The following is an 18312-nucleotide window of genomic DNA, read 5'->3' as shown; positions in this document are numbered from 1 at the left end:
GTTACACGAGGGCCTCAAGGGCTGCAACTCGTAGAATTCGAAAGTTTAGATTGCACCTCCGCGCCTTGGTCCCAACCAATTGGTTTAGTAGTTTCAACCAGTACAACAATGGCGGAAAATGTCGGAATCAGGATGCACTGGTCACGGGAGCGATCTTCTGGCATTTCAAACAAATTTTGTTATTCTATTTATTTTAGTTACAAAATGTTAACATTGTAAAATAATGTATTGTGTTGCAAATATTGTTCAATCGTCAAGTCACTTTCTGAGAATTGATAAGTATTACAATCAATATATTTCTTAAATTAATTTTGTAAATAATATATTTTAGAATCTAATAAATATACTAATAAATATTAAAAATGCTATTTTAACAAATGAAAAAATTACAATTACAATACATTAGATTTATTTTAATCAATAACAAGACAACGATAAACCTTTTGGAAAAAATCAATATTTGGAACAAATTAATTTTCATAACGTGAGATATTAGAACTTTAATACTCGAATCCTTAAATCAGTCAGGAAAAATACAGTCATACGTTTTAAACAATTTTAACTTGAAAGTGGAACAAGTTATTTGTATTATTGTATTTTAGAAACGCAAATCTCGTACTGCCGAAAATAAATATTTTTTTTATCTCAGCACGAAATTGATAGTGCGACTATTTACAAACTAAAACCACAATATATACTAGAAATGTGTACCACTGGCTGACGAAAATGTTTTGTTTTATCGTAAATAAATTGTTTTTTAAATTGTACTAAACTGCTTCACTATTAATATTGTTTACGCTATTAATATTGTTTAATATTCTTTACGCAAACGAGATCAGTTTGCGTGTAAAATTTAATAGATCGAAATTATATTTATGTACATAGTAATTTCAATATACATATGCAAAGTTACTTATGAAATTTAGTTATAGATATTAATATATTATCTCTCTCTTTTTCTCTATCTGCTTTATCATCAGAAACATGTATCAATATCCAGAAAAAAGATTTAGTTAGGTTAAACAAATGGGATACATTGAAGTCATATTTCTTTCAATTTACTAAATCTTTATTTACTTCTACTAAAACATTTGCTAGATTTGAAGAAATAAATAGATATAAATTCTCTTACAGATTCCAGTCTCGATCAAATAAAACTTTGCTTGGGGTAAAGAAATCATATCTTTGAAATTAAATAAAAGTCTAGTGAGGTCAAAATTCAAACAAATTTGTTTGATTTTAAATAAACTCTTTTCTGTGTGTACATTAGGTAATCACTTCGTATCTAATCTATCATTAGACTAAAAGATATTCTTCTTCTTGTTACAGGCTTAAGACAACGACCTACGGATTCTCCGAGAGGAGGTGAGTTTTGTTCAATTGGCTCATCTTTGAAGAAGAAATGGCGAGCGAAACCAGAATCATTTGTAGTGCCCAGTATTGCCAAATTGTCGGAAAATATGGACGGCATAAAGTTGTACACGAAGTAGAATATATGCCATTAATAATACGACTAATAGATCTACGGGAAAAGGTCCAAGTCAGATAGATTTTGGATGACCAACGGGGTAATTGCGAGAATAATCAAAAGAGTTATCGGGAAGAAACTAACAATTCTAAAACACAGTCCCTCCAGGACATTCGTAAACAGGCCAATGTATGGCACTAATCCCTCGCAACAACAGCAAAAGGCAGCCTATGATAAAAAAAACTCAAAGCTCCAAGGAAATATGAAAAGGGCGATCTGATTATGTTAAAAAACTTTGATAGTGCGCCCGGAGTTAATAAAAAATTTATCCCATGGTTTCGCGGTCCATACGAGGTAGTTAAACATTCTTTTATTTGCCTAATACTTCTTGAGATATTCAAGAGAAATTTGATAACTTTTTCAATATTTAGCTTATGATATCTCGATATATCGAATACCAATTTTTGGGGAAATTAGAGAGATGGGGATTTTTAGGGAGAACGAATAATAATGATACGGTATTACATTATTATTTCATTTGTACCAAGGATATGTCTACTCGATCATTTGCGTTCTACGGATTATGTTTACGTTGCAATATTAATTACATTTATTATCACTGTATTAACGTAAAATAATAATATTATCATAATTATTATCGTTATAATGTTTATTATTCATCACGAGTACCGATTGAGCATGTAACCATGCGATTTGTACCGCGCGTGGACCGTGCGCTACATCGAGCGCATGTAATCCGGCGCGCGATAAAGAATACAGATACCGATTCGATTTAACGAACACTACAGGCATAAAATTTAATTCGGAAATGCGTCCGCACGGAGCACGGAAAGCGCCCGGGCTATAAACGCGAGTGCTAAAACTCATGACCGCTTGTACTACATTCTGGCGCGCTCATTAGCGCTAATTAGCGTAAGCCTCTCGATTAACGAGAACGTTCTGCGGGCCTAGGCGGACGCGGGACAAACGGTAGCACGTTACTTCATTAACCTGCGAATTGCACGAAAATAAAGATGTTAAAGCGTGATTAAGGTACCGTTAAATTCGCTTTGCTCTCTCGTAACTTCATACAGCCGCGGCGCTCCCGATGAAACGCACGCGGAATTCGACGTCGCGCTCGACAATCCGACGTCGATTCTGTCAATCTTTTAATTGTATTTTCTAATCGCGAGCTGTTTTCCCGCGTCATAGTTCCGCGCGAGATCCGCTTTAAAAGCCCCGCGCTTCGCGATCGCACGCTGCACCGTGAAATGACGCGCCCGAGGAGAATATGTTATGGATTTCGCGACGAGCCCTGCGAGTGCTTTATCGGTACATTACGTTCGTACAAGCGGCCGTTCGCGTTTTACGGTCGGTCGGGGACGGGGGGGGAGGGGGGTTCATAGAAGAAAATTGCAGCGGGGCGTTAGCGGCTTTTCGCGCGTTCGTTTCGGCCCTGCCGAGGCCGGGGTCTCTCCCCGGTCGCTAAAACGTTTCAATTTTTCGACCTGCGACGCGTTCGACGGTAACGCTAAAAAATACACGGCCGTCGTACCGCGGCACGCGAATTATTTCCGATTAGTTTCGGTTTGATTTTTACTCGGGCTCGTGACATTACTCTTTCACGAAAACAATCGAGTTTCCGCACGCGCGCAAACACGCGCTCCATTTCGACCCTAATTCAGGCTGCTATTAATCGAGTTGCTCATGTTTGCCTCTCCCCTTTTTCTGATTGTGCAATTGCATACGACGTAAACGAGTTTGACCGTCAGCTTAAATATATATAATCACCTCCGTGCCGTTTCGCGTAGACGCGCTTGGACGCCGATTGAAATTAAATATGGCGGAAATTAAAAAGTGACTTTAATCTCATTACACGAAACGACATTAGCGTTAGCTGTAATCGCGTTACGTTTCGAAAAATCCACCCGAAAGACGCGCGAGGGCGCGAACGTTCTCTTCGATCGCGCCCTAAAAATAGCCGACGGAAAATAAGCGGAGTCTCATCACGAAGTGATTGACAAAGGGACGTTCTTTCCCCGCCGTACACGTCCCTCGTGAGCGGCAGTCTACGGTAATGTAGCGCGTGACATTATTCAAATTGAATCATTCGTACCGATTCGCAGTCGTCGCCGTCGCTCGTCCCCGATAACGCTATTCCGCTGATTTCTCCAGTCGGAGCTCGCGCCGCGCTGGAAATTCGCTATTTATCAGAGAGGGCCAGAACATCTCTGGCGCGAGTCGTTAAAAAGTAATGTATTCCGTTAGCGGCATAGGGGCGGAATACCGACGAGAAAGGGGGTCCTTCTATATGCCAGCGGCTCGTACGGATGTTTTCGTCAAAGGACACGCATACCGTATATCCTCCCCTGCAGCTGTTCCGGGAGAGAGGGAGGCGGGGGCGGGGGGCAAGCCTCTTGAGTTTGGATCGCTCTTGCTCTCTCGTGGAAAGCTAAATGCCCCCCCGTCTTCCCCGACGACACCGCTGAATTTTTAGTTCGTTTCTGAAGGATTCCGCTACCACGTTCATTCGCGCGGTCGCGATGCCCTCCACCGCAAACGTCTGACAAATCAGACGCTCGGCTTAAACTGAACGTTCGACGTTTCCTGGAGCACGCGAGGGGAGCTCTCTACTCGTGTAATTCCTACGGAAATACTATTTAAAGTGGCGAATTATGCTCTCGCATACGTAGCTCCTCGGGTGTATTTAAAATGGGATAAGAGAGAAGGTAACAGAAGCGCACGCGAGATTGGTTTCCTCGCATTTTAATCTCAAATAAATTGCAATCTTTCCGCTCGCGTGTTCAAGTGGAGAAAACAATTTCGCGTATGTCGGAAAAGTTTAACGTATTTATATGTGTACACCTTTCAGCAGTCATTACGTACATTACAAACGCGATATTGTAGATGGCCGATTCACATTTTAACACCTTTATTTAAAGCACAGACACAACACGTTCCAAGCAATATTATCGTTGTTTTCATCGTACTCGTTTTTAGACTTGGTTTAAATCGCACACGGTAATTCAATTCCGTCTGTTCTCAGGCTGAAAAAAACAACTGCTATAAAATGCACGCGGTAAAGTCCGTTTTCGCTCGTATTCGTCCTTAATCTTTTCATGACTGACTTTTTTTTACTTTCCCGTTTTCGTCGATGTAATATTTTTTTCAACAAATATGCACGCTAAATCATCCGGTCTCTTTTGTAATTGGACTCGCGTGGTCGCGAAAGGGTTGATTCGCTTTTTCGCGCGCGTCCGTCGCGGCGTAACGTTTTATTTAGACCCGCGGTAAGGTGATGCAGACTGCAAACACAGAGCGATAAATCCTGCCGGGTGCGTAATCGATTCATCCGCCGGCAGAATGGTTTAATTTAAACAGCGGCGCGCGGAAGTCCCTCGCGTAATTACCGTCACAAGCGAACTTTTGTTTCGCATCCACAACAGGATCGTGCGGCGCAAGGCGCGCGAATGCCGCGCTCGCTTCTGATGCAACATGTCTCTCCCGACTCCGTTGTAATTAAGACCGGATGATACCTGGCGCTTTACGAAAGTTCAGATTGTTCCGCCGCGTACGACGGCGGCGCCGCTCGACAACTTTTCGAGAATCTCTTTTCTCTTTGTCACCGATCGAGAGCCCCCGATATATTCCAGAACGCGAGGACTGAGAATTTTTCAAATTCATCCCGCTCTCGCATTTTTCCCTCCTCCGAACGTTTAAACGCATCTCACTCGACACTTTGTTTTATTATGCCACTGTAATGGCTTTCATCATACGTTTGGCTGGAAAAACATTCGCCGCGTATGAAGAGCTACTGTAAACTTTTAGTAACTGTCGTCAATTCCGGATAACTCGTACAAACACGTTAGCTTATGTAAAGCGAGAAAGTTACGCGCTTCCATTTTACGCTCGGGAGAGAATATTATTCTTAAAAGTTGAATTTAGCGTTTCTCAGCCGCCGAATTTCTCAGCAGCCGTCGCGGAAAACTCGGGCAATCTTCACTTGAATCGCCCTAATAACGCCATTCAACCATAGTACAACCAGCAGGTCCACAGCCCGGTCATTTTGTTTCGTTTTGCGCCGATTTCTTCTGCGCATCCGACATTACTTTGGTCAGACCGATGAGAGAAAAGTTGTACAGCAATGGACAGAATAATTGCGACACATTTTGCAAATGAGTTTAGGTATGCGTATTTAGATTCAGGTTTACGTTCCAAAACACTTTATCTGAGGAAAATGTTACTTGAAAAATAGATGGAAAATGCTCAAAATGGTTTCGGGATGGCCATCGAAAAAAATATAAAATAAGATAATAAGATAAAGTAATGCCCACTAATGCCCAGTGGGCATTACTTAATCTTATTATCCTATTATTTATAATATTAAGATAAACTAATGCCCAAAAATGCCCAGTAATACCGCAAATCTGTACGCCGCAATGCCCTCAGCGGTTTACCCCTCGGATTCAACCATACAGCAGTCTACTTTCGCGAGAGACCCTTAACGATTCGCGCTCCGCGTGTTCGCGCAGTGCGGTACACCTGGGAGATTCGAGTCGCCGCTTTTCACGGCGGGTAACGTTTGAATCTAACGCTCGTATCCAATTCTGTTTAGCGGAGTGACCGGAGATACGTTGACGGCGCGGGGCCGCACAGCACGCCGCGTCGCGGTGTGCCTGCTTGCGGGAAAGTTTAAATTATCCTGTCCGCCGGGAGGAAGCGTCTCTCTCTTCTCCGCGGGGAAACGACTCGGATTGGTCCGGTCTGATTAGTTCGGCGGTCCCGTTTTATCCCTACTTTGCTCCGCTCTCGCTTTCTCTCCCGCCATTTATCTAGTTGGCTGTTTATCCGTCTCCCTCTTTCTCTGCTATCGTCGTCCTTTCCCTAGTTTGGCAACTGCCGCGTTGGACCAGAGAGGCTGGCGGTAGTGCGACCAGTCAAGGTGTTGCTGCAGCTCTCCTTCCGAGCGAACTAACCGGAAACTGCGAGAACCGCCAGCGGATATCGCCCTATTCGAGTTTCCTCGGGCTTCCTCATCTTTCCTCTTTTCTTTCGCCTCTTTTCCCCGCACGCACATTTCCTTTTCGCTTCCTTTCAGAGCGTACACGGAGCGTCGTATCGCGTAGCCGCGGAATAACGACGATCTCCGCTTTCTGTTTAATCAAACCACCCCGACCAACATCTCGATGGTTTCGGAAGCTCGTATCAATTCACATAATGAACGCCCGGAAGGTGTAGAAGCGGCTTTATGGATCTCGAACCCGTCTCCCGAGAGACGCGGTCGGCTTGGTTTAATCAGCCGGCGGATATTCCTACGATATACACAGCAAATTCCGAATCCAGTCTCCAAAGTGGCGGGGTATAATGCAAATGGAATTCCTCCAAGTCATCGGAAGTTCCCTAATGCCCCGCATATTCGTGTGGCAGAAATGATCACCTGGAAATTTCTTCAACGGAAAACAGCTGCCACGAGCTCGCTGCGCGACGAATGGAAACCTTGTTCCGTTACTTGCAAAGTTGCAACCGGTAGAGGTTGTCTAAATGGAAATTTCAATATCATATATATAGAAATGTTTAATGTTTCTCGATCAGCTTTGGAAAAACGTGATGCACGGAGCGCGAGCGAGCGAGCGAGCGAAAGGTAATAATTACACACGTCGCGTCGTGTACAGCGAAATGCGAAAATGTGTAATGCGAAACGAGCGTCCGGGGAGTCGCCACCTGTGGTGACGACCTGGATCGGGCCTGGTGCGACGGTCGCGTCGTGCGCCGCTGCCATAAACTATCGCTTCCGGTAAATCACGTTCCATATCTCTCCGCGTTGATGCGTATCGCGCGAATTAATATTTATGGCATTACGTTGACCGTGTCCCTCCCTAACGTGCGCGCACGCCGGGACGCGTTCTCCGGGTGTAAGGAAGGGTGGGCGGCGTACAGGATTGACACGAGATTGCGTTCGTATCAAAATGCGAACTGCGTGGATGTCAGACGGTGCGCGCAATCCCTCGCCCCCGCCGCTTCGAAACGCTGGCGTGGAAACGAAAAAGAGAAGGCAAAAATAAAGCACAACATCGGGACGAAATAAACGAGATGGAAATGAAACGAATTCGACGAGCCGTGGAGTATACATCAAAGAGTGGCCACGAGGGCGAGGGCACGAGAGGTGCAAGTTCCCTTTTGTATGGATCGGCCGCGGCAAATGGGATGCAGGATAAAACTGCTGGATTACTTTCAGCGATTCATCATGTCCCGATCAGTCGCGACACAACAGATGCTCGCGCAGGCATACAAATTTTGCATCTCGCGTAATCGGTTTATTTATTTAGTTTTTTTTTCGACGTTTAATCGCAGAATCAGATTTAACTGTCGGTCGCGGAACGTCGCTCAATTTTGGCGGCGTTGTTTCGATATAACGCGTTGCGTCAACTTGTATTTTCGATGAAAAAAAATTTCATTAAAGATTGAGGTCGAAAGTTAACAAAGTTAGGGATGATATTGAGCCGCGCATTTGTAACAACTTTGGTAGCGTTGTTTCGATATTTCGCGTTGCGTTCAACTTGTATTCTCAATAACAAAATTTCATTAAAGATTGAGGTCGAAAGTTAACAAAGTCAAAGATGATATTGAGCTGCGCATTTTTGTAACGGCTCGATATATAATAACTTACTACACAGATAATTGCGCGATAGCGTGCTCGTGAATATTACTTTTACCTTCGGGTTTAATCGCGCAATTTAAAAGTGCACAATTTTAATTGCACAATTCTTTCGTACGACATAATTTGTATCGAAAAGTCGTATCCGCGCATTTAAATATCTAACACGGGAGATAAATGCGGTCTCGTAGAGGCTTGATAATCTTATTGCGATTGAAGTATTGCACAAAGGGCGCGTTGTACTGGCGTCGCGAGCGGCGCGGAAATTCCGAGGCAAACGCGGAAGAACGTGGCGCGCGACTATTATTATTCTCATGTAGATCTCGCAAAGTTCTGCGGCCTGGATCTGCTGAAGAGCGATAACGAGGCGAGGAAAGCGCGCGAACTTGCTTCTCACCGAGACGCATTCCACGCTAATTCGCCCGAACAGCAAGCAGCGTCAGTACCAGATGTTAGTCGGCGCCATTCGGCTGAGCGTCTGCATCTCGATCTGGATCTTATAACCGGGCGAAGTTTCTCCTGAATTCGCAGTGGCGCCTGACTAAAAATTTTGGGAGGATCGTGGAAAAGTTATACGGCGCGGTGAGGACGTTTGATATTTTTCAAGAGAGATATCTTGGAAGCTCCCTCTGTAAGAAGAGAATCTCTGTAGGAATCTCTGGCCGAAATTTTTATTGAAACGAAACGGTCCGAGCGAAGAGGATGTGAGAAATGAATATTGATTGCTGTTTGCGGACGCTGAAACTGGAACATTATTTATATCCGAGTAAATCTGAAGAAGCCAGCGACGTTGTTATACAGATTAATAATAATGATGCTGCAATCTTCACGGCGCTATTCTTATGGAAAAGTAGATTACACATTACAAAAACAGTTACAGGAACTAGTTAACTTAGCTGCGCACTAAAGTGGAATTAATGCAGTTTCGTAGTTTTTATTTGCGCTTTCTTTCGTTTGTTTCGCGATTTAATTACCTCTCGCTCCTTCTTGATAGACATTTTAAATTGGGTTACGCGGATAAATCTCCTTCCATTTTTACACACTCGACAGTTTTCTTCCAACCGGTTTCGCGAGAGTACCCAATCGTTAATAAAGCACCGATTCTCGCAATTTCCGAAAAAAAAGAATAATGGATTTACGGCGTTTTCGAGATTTTCGATTGAACTGCAGGACGAGCGAGCGCGGATTGAAAAGCTTCAAGGATTGCCCCCGTCGTTAGCTGTGTTCATAGAGGCGTAAGTCAGAGTCTTTCGCGCACACTTCTTCCACCCCCGACGGCTTCGATACTCGCCGGTAATGCAACTCGCGCTATTTAATACCGGACCGGCGAAGTATTTCCCGGGATCGTAGGGGCGAAACTCAATTAACAAAGTGGCTCGTCATCGTCTCCGGCGTCGAAGCGAAATCCGTTTAATGCACTTTATCTTTGTTGCCGCAGCAACGGAAAGCACTTGAAATCCGTTTAATACACTTATCTTTGTTTCTACAGTTTACGGGGACCGTTTTGCTTTTAACGTTTATTAAGTTACTGCGAAAGCGTGGCAAGACGTGAAGCGAATGCGTCGGCATATACAGAGGAACGGTTACCGGATAATCTTGTCAACGGCTACGTGTATCCGTTCGCATTACATTTTTACACATCAGTTTCACGGTCCTTCTGTGTCACGCGGCTCTTCTACCCTCCCTACTTGCGTTGCGACGCGATTAACCATATTGACTTGGCGAGATAAAAACTGTTGGATGAAATAGAAAAAGAAATGACGGCAAAGGAAAACTCGATAGGCTCTTATCGCGCGGGCTTCGAGTTCGGTGTTCAATTTCTAATATATCCTCAAATGCCTCTTGTGCGCAAACAGCTTGGTAATTCAAACGTTAAATTGTTCCGTTTCGCGCGCGTCTACTTTTACACGGCGTGAGAATCTCATCGTGCATCGGCCCCTTATACATCGTGCTGCATAAAAACTCGCGAGATTTTCTCAAAGGGCGGACAACAAGGGGAAGGAGTGCGGGCTCGAGCACCCACCGGGGCTCTCGATAGATCGGAGAACTTCTTTGTACCGCCGAGTGGATTCCTTCGTCACATTCGACAGGTGCGCGCACCTCGAGGCTGAAAGTAGACGGCACTTGGCGCGGAATTCCAGCCCGACTTTCATCCCGGCGGTGCCTCGAGACCTCTGGAAAAGCTCGAGGCCGTCGCCAAGCCCCTCCGTTTCATCCCCCGCGGTTTTCTCTCCCACCCCGCGATTAATTGCGCCGAATAATTTCTGGATTCCGACGTGGCAGCCGTTCCTCGTAAGCGGCTCGTTGGCGAGACAGACGCGGGTCATCGGCGACGACAACGACTCGAAATTTGCAATTAGAGAGATGGAGCACCCACGGTGAAGTCGTGTCCAGCTGGCTCGACCGTGGGAAAACGGACATGGACAGTCGGCCGCCTAATGGAGACAATTTATTATTTTCAACTTCCGGGCAAGCTGTACAACGGGTCGCCTCTCGCGTTTTCTCCCGACGCGGGAGGAAAACTGTTATGGTGATGGATCGGGGACCGAGGAGCACGGACAGGGTAGCGGAGGAATAGAGATGTGCAGCGAGATGAAATCGGTCGGAAGCGAGGGGCGAAACTGGGCGAAACCAGCGGGTTAACACGGCGACGGGGAGGGCTCCGAAACGATTATTTTACCGCATAATCGCGCGCCAGACGAGTTCGCCAGTCGGCGAAATCGCGCCTTCGTCAGCGCGACCGATAACTTTGACACGTAACGACCCGGCGTCGCTTTCACGTCTTCATTCGCGCTTTTATGCGTTTCGGATTGCTCCGATTTTGCTGATCTTCTTTATATGCAAATCTCCCGCGAAATCTACCCCCCGCCCGGATGATAGATGTTCACATTTGGGTGTGTCATAGTGATCAAATGACGAGCAATTTTGCGAGAATTAATAGCGTACATTATAACGTACAGTCTTATTCATTAATGCCTAGATCTGCATTTTTATCGTCATTTTTTCTCATCTATACAAATCACTGAGTTTCAGGCTGGATGTACGTACACTACCGCGGACTTCAATAGAAGCTGTGTGAACTACAGCCTGAAGCTCATCGATGTGTAGATGGGAATAAACTACTGTAAAAATGTGAATCCTAGTAAAACTGAGGTTCAGGCATTAATGAATAAGACTGTACGCCCTCTAAAATGTTTGGAGTGAAATTTTCACTCGAATCATGGTGTCACTAACCACCTCACTCTATTCGAGTGAATATTTACTCCAATAGAGTGAACTAATTCACACTGGGACAAAAAGTCAAGAATTTCACTCCTATTTTTAAAGTGAAGTCGTTAGCACCATAGACATAGTAAGAATAGACTGCGCGTTTCCAACGAATAAGCGACCGCATCAGCAGACGCAGCCTAATCATCTAATGGTATATTCTTTGTAGCTGAACATAGTGTACCAATCCAGTTCTTATCTTTCTTCTTCTAATGAAGGGAAAAGTCTAACGTAGAGGGAGAAGATGTATGTGTGTGTACATTTTTTTTCACATATTTTTTATCAAACGATAATGTTGCTTGAATAAAACAGTGATCTCGTTTAGATCACAGAGAATATACCTTTTGTTTCTTCAAACAAATATTTTATATATATTATTTCAAATTCAAACAAATGATTTCTTTGGCCCATTCCAAATATCTAATTTGTTTGGATACAACAAAATTTACTGAATCCAAAGAAACTGTGTTCTCTGTGTAAAGAGTGAATAACGGCACTCTTTCAAAAAAGTGAAATTGCACTCCAGTCGGACCAGCGGTATCTCCATTATTTCTTCGAGTAAAATCTCACGCCAAAAGAGTGAGAGTCCACTCGAAAAAATTTAAGAGAACCAGCATTCCAGTAATGCGAAGGGTGGCATTATCGAAGTTTGATTCGATTTTAAAATCGAAGAGCATTCGTGTACGTCGAAATTTATATCTCAATGAGAGCCCTCTCGCAACGCGGGTACGCGTGCTTTGCCGCTTCTTCCTCAATGACGGCGCGTAGTGGAATACCGATTCTCGGATGCTCGTATCATTATCTCGACCGCGCAAACAACGCAACCGCAGTCGTAGCATCTATAGACACCACGGACGAACTGCGGAGCCGTCCACCCTTTAATGCATCGCCAAGCGATGTTGTTTGTCAATGGTAACGGGACAAGAGGGAACTACAAGTGCGCGGGCGCGGACGCGCTCATGCACACACGGTCGCATATGCGTGTACACGCGCCAGAGTTACCGGGGATTGCGAGTCGCAATTTGCTACAGCCGGAATTCGTAAGGCTGGGTCTTGAATACAGCCGCGGGGGTGTGTCGAGCTAATTGGCTGCGGGGGCGAACTGGGCCACCGCCGGTTTACTACCACCGTACCGCCACCGGCAGCGTGACATTTTGTGCGCGCGAAGTTTCCGACATCGGTGATTTTAATTGCTCTCGGAAAATCGGTTTGCGGCGCGTTCGGCCGCCGCGTCAGACCGAGCCCCCGGTTTGAGGGAAAAAATGACAAAAGTGAAACGCGCGCGCGCGCGCGAAACAAGAATCCCAGATAGCACAAGACACTCCTATGAACATTTTAAGAATATCCTTCAAGAATATTTGGAACATTCCATAGGTCATTCTTATATATTTATCTTATGTTCGTGGCACATTCGACTGGGACTACTATAAATCTTTCTCGAATGTGAATAGAATAATCTATCGAATATGGCGTGTCGGTTATATATGGTAGGATCACAGGTTTCACTGCCTTTTGCATAAGATGAGTATATTACACGATAAACAAGGCGCAATACATAAACTCGATGAATATTAAAAAATTATTCTAGACGAATATTCCAAAGACATTCTCGACGAATATTCTAAAAACGTTCTTCTTTGTTATGAATATACGATTTCTAATTGTAATAATCTATATAGATTTATAGAATATTCGATTGGAATATTCTGAAATTAAGAATGTTTGCACTCCAGAAGAATATTCATAGAACTATGTGTGCTATCTGGGATGGAACTGGATCGTTTTCTTTTAACTCTTTTGCAATCTAGTTTCCTCATTATTAAAGCGACTTGGAGGCTTCCCTCGCTAAACTCCACTCTAATTTCGAAGCGTCGAACTACGGTTTATTATCCACTGCAGTTATTGTACACGTATACATTGTATTTGCGATATTTAGCGCGTGATTCATATTATTGCGATTTATGCTCGCGGCGTCGCGTCATTATACCGTTTGCGATTACGGTTATTACGCGAGCGTGATGCGCACACTCCGATATCCCGGACTGAATAATTTCTTCATCGTTGCGGGCTCACCTGTCATCGACATGCAACGCGCGAATCGGTGGATATCGAATCGCTGAACTTCATTCGATCTTGCCGATGGGGTCAGCCGAAACGCCCGGCCGTGCCGTGGCGAACGATTTCAATTTCACTCTCGTTATCGATCTGCTGCGCGGGACGATAGTAGGCGCGCATCACGCGGAATTAAAAGTTTATCGCCCGTTTCTGGAATACGTAATAACTACGGCGCGCTGTGACTCGCGCCACGCGAAAAGTTGTTAATTCCATTTGCAGGATGATTCGAAAAATATATAAATTGCACGTTTCTCTTTAAATAATCTCTGAAATTAATTTGTCGTTAACGAAATGTCGAGCTGAACAATTTTTGCCGTTGAGAAACGTCTCGTAACACATACAATGGAATTTTAATTTAAATCATCGTATAGTTTCAAAGGAATTACATCCAATCAAAAGCGTTTGATCAGGAAAAATTTATCGCAAATGAGTCAAAGGATCCGTGGGTAAAAGGGCTGACGATAGTCGCAGAACACTCTGTATCGTACACGTTATTTTACTCGTTTGTTCTGCCATTGGCACATATTCGAGAAACTCCAACACACGCTCGCAATTATACACGATGTATACGTCGTTAGACGTGCATAGACTACGAGAAAAAGCTCGCTCGTATTCATTGCCAGGGATATCGTTCGCTGTAGATGATCTTAACGACACACCGGTTATCTCGACGAGTATCAAAGTCGCAGAGAGCAGACTATTAACGATACCTAAACAAAGAACGATCGCGCGTATTGATCCAGTAATCTGGATTAAAAATGATAAAAATCGAAGATTGATTGCTCTTTAACACGACTTCTTACGCCGCACGGTACAATACACCTTGACATTAACGATCTTCTGGAATTAAGTGCACGTGAGCGTTTTTCACGAGCGCGGACGTCGCCGTTAAATATCCCGCTCGGCCATGTCCGGCGTACTTTGGAGAGACGGCCCGGCGGTTTTATTTCGATTTCGCGCTACACTTATCGATTAACGGCTATCTCGAGAGTGGCTGTGGGCTACTCGAGTCAATCTGTCGACGGCGAAAACGTAGGATAGGGCGAGCGAAAGTGGGAGAAAAAGACGAGGCGCGCGAAGGGCCGAGAGAGGCGGGCGAAGACTTCGGTACTTATCCCTTATTCTGCGGCTAAAACTGAACACGGGCGAAATTTCTGCTGTAGGACGAGAGTCGCGACATGGAGGGTGCGATCGAAGGAACTAGAGGGAAAGGGTGGAGAGGGGAATGAGGAGAGAAGGAACTCTGTGATAGAAAAGAGGGTAATTGGTCTGGCAAGAGAGCGCCTCTCGTCGTCGCTTTTTCAGACAATTCCAGACGGACATTTTAGCCACCGTCGCCGTCTCCTCTCACCTCTCTAATACTCGTTTCTTTCGTCGCTTCCGATTTTGGCCGTCTCCCCTTGCACGAGCTTGAAAATATTCTCCTCTGCCTCTACCGTCAAATGATCATGTAATTTCCTTTCGAGCGGTGTCAGAAATAGGCCGTGGAATATCGCGAAAGCGGAAATCACATTGCTTCGAGGACTCCCGCTAATTTTTTAGTCTCCTATAATTTCCGAGATAATTTCACTGTCTCGTGCGTGGAATTTCTATTATATTGAAATATAACAGAATTCGTAAGCGTTGGAACACGTCTGAGGTAGAAGGAACATCCCCGATTTTAAATTGATGATCGGAAAAATTATATTTTCATTCAGAGTTCCACAACCTAGTGACCGATGTTTTAAAAATACTCTTTATCTTTTGCAAACACGATTGCGATGACGTTTAATAATATTTTTAAATGTTTCGTTCCATAAATACTACGTGGAATTGTTCTATTTGTGTTATTTAACTGTTAGAATACTCGTATGGAACTTTATTGGAACTTGTTGTGGCAGACATCTTAATCGATTCTTCAGTCTCAAAATGGTATATAATTGCCACTTATTTTTAAGCATGCGCACAAAGAGACAAACTAAGTATGACAGATAAATGGTAATTTATGTGAGACGATACCGTTGTGCTGCGTTTAATTGCGGATATCGATATTATGCCGACAATAACTATACTATGTTTCGAGATTAAATAGCACCGAGTGCTATTGTTCTTGAAATGAGGTCGTGAAGACTCGATTCCGCGTTTTCAGGGCGTGAAAGTACTACCAGCTGTCAATATTATCACCGCTTTGCCACCTTTTCCTTTTTTTTCACAATTGAATTAATGCCTTATTGAACAAGTCCTTTCAACTTCTGTCAGTTCGTTATTAAATCGCGATATTAACGTCGCATTATGTTCCCGGAAAGCTCGAGAGAGAGCCAATAAAGTGGGTTCTTTAACAAAGTCTTTTAACAGAAACTTAATGTTCTACGAATCATTTCCCAATTGAGAAAATGTAACAGTCACTAATGTATAATCAATTACATGTCTATTTTCTACAAGATCGAATGTCCTTCACAATTTCATATCTATTTCTTTCTTAACATTCTAGCTTATTGTAAGCTGTCGCTATATCAGAGGACATTCAGCAATATTAATGTTTGTTATAAGTGTAAGGTCAAGACAGATATATATGGCTATTACCCTATTCTGATATTTATATATGTACATGCAGAGTTCTGTTCGAGGGGTAAACCCGAGAGGGAAACCGCTGACCAAAATCTTGTACACCAATGCCCACTAATGCCCAGTGGGTATTACTTTGTCTCATTTTATCTCTATAATGCCCCAGCAAGGCCTGATGCCCAAACTAATGCCCAAAAATGCCTAGTACTGCCCAGTAATGCCCGGTGATGGTGTTCAGATTTACGGCATTACTTTGGGCACTAGTTTGGGCATTAGGTCTTGCTGGGACATTATAAAATAAGATAAAACGAGATAAACAAGATAAAAATGAGACAATAAGATGAAGTAATGCCCGCTGGGCATTAGTAGGCATTGGCGGACATGGTTTTGGTCAGCGGTTTACCCCTCGATTCTGTTGCATCGATCTATCTTTTAGACACGCACGTAATGTACAATAAATGTTGAATCTATACCCTCGTAATCTTCAATGCCACGTACCATCGACCTAAACGTACACGAGTGTTGCAAATTTCATTAATTACGTTACATTAATTGAAACTTCGCGTTTGCAACGGAGGTCGGTCTTTTCTTCAGCTCGATCGTTAGGTAAAAATGAATTCTATTCATCATTCATACACTTTCGTGATCTCCCGACACCGAATATAGATGTTTTTTTTTCTGGAATTATCTCCTGCTTTATGATACGCCGTACAATAGCCGGTAAAATGCCGAAGATGAGTTCTCATTTCCGGAGATCTCATTTTCGAACTTTTGTGCGCTAAAATTGGCAATTTCGTCGTTGTTAAGCCGCCAAAATCGGCTGATATCGAAGTTTTTTTTAACAATCTGCTAGTACCGCCGCGGAGTGGAATTGCAGCGAGAAATCGTGCTCGTGATCTCTCTCCCGACCTGAATTTCATCTCGGAACAACGCATAGAAAACAGCGGCGGAAATAGGTTACCGGAACGAGAGTGCTTTTCATCGAATCTTTCGAGTATGCTTCGAGCATTTGAAGAAGCGGGCAGCATTGTTTAATGAGCAACGGAAATGGGGGTAGTTGAGCTGTTCGTTTTGAGTTTCATCGATCTAAAAACTGCGCGATTAGAGTATTTTTACAGTAACTGCGGAACGGCAACAAGCAAAACAAATAATCACGTGAATAATTATTTTTATCATAATGGTAAAGTGACATATTACGTATGTACGAACAATTGATGAAGTAGGTATAACACATAATATAATGACATAATGCACATCGTGATGGAATTTATACGGAATCGATAATATCACCGCGTGTTTCCGCCAATTAACCAGATGTTTAACAATACGCGATGATAATTTAACGTTTCGTAATGCGACTTTTCATTTCATAATTGAGCTTTATTTGCATATTTTTAACGAAACTGTATGTGCCACGGATAATAATGTGAACGTTGAATCGTACGGGAAAGGTTGAATTATACGAGTCGCGTAATAAATACAAATGCGGGCAAATGATAATTCGACATAATAAAAATATAACGCCGTTAGAATTCATCTCTGCAAATATGAAAATTTATGCAGTTGCCATCGATTAATCGTCCTGCGTAACGGCAGGACATGTCGGCTCGATGTTCGACACGTTGCGATATTTTATTGTGCCGCGCAACCGTGCCGTCAGCATATTTCGTACGGTTTCATTGTGCGCGAGTCTCTTATCGCAGGTAAGCGTAACTCCGAAACGTGGATACATTGCTCGCCATTTATAGAGAGACGGATATCCAACGAAATTTTGAATTAACATTTCCATTCAAGTGATTTTATTGTCAAACGAATAGTGTTCTGGCAAGTTCCCGACAAGTAGTCGCGATGATGATCGGAAATATAAATCGGTTGACTTAAACCTATCATAGATCACTATTTTTAAAACACTGTGTGCTTTAAAATGTCATGTGTAGATATAGTATTATAAAAACAACTTGCAAAATAAGAAAAGATAAAAGAGAAAATGGAGAGGGCGAGAGAGAGAGAGAGAGAGAGAGAGAGAGAGAGAGAGAGAGAGAGTTGAGTTTTTAAATTTAATTCTAAAGAACGGAAAATATATCTGGAAGAGGAACGTTTGGGCATTTTAAAGGTTGGTTTATTTATTTCGTAAATAATGCTTGCATATATTAAGCGCAAATGTGATGCCATTGTAGTGGTTGCATATCAAATTATCTGATTACTGAAGTATTAAACGCCGAATTCAATTTATTCGTTTCGCTGAACACGGTTTTCAGAATTT

At 43.3% G+C, this 18312-nt stretch overlaps 1 protein-coding gene across 1 annotated transcript in view; it reads left to right on the top strand.

Annotated features, from left to right (window-relative positions):
• LOC105563821 (hemicentin-2) overlaps positions 1 to 18312 on the top strand; it is a 394167-nt gene that overhangs the window by 130898 nt on the left and 244957 nt on the right. The window contains exon 3 of the mRNA XM_012015754.1: positions 1330 to 1365. Coding sequence (XP_011871144.1) covers positions 1330 to 1365 — 36 coding nt within the window. The remainder of the gene's footprint in view (positions 1 to 1329; positions 1366 to 18312) is intronic.

Source organism: Vollenhovia emeryi, unplaced genomic scaffold (genome assembly GCF_000949405.1).
Source record: "Vollenhovia emeryi isolate VEMERY1.0 unplaced genomic scaffold, V.emery_V1.0 DF939171.1, whole genome shotgun sequence".
NCBI lineage: Eukaryota > Metazoa > Arthropoda > Insecta > Hymenoptera > Formicidae > Vollenhovia > Vollenhovia emeryi.
Note: the sequence above shows the minus strand (reverse complement) of the source record. Positions and strands in the feature narration are given on the sequence as shown.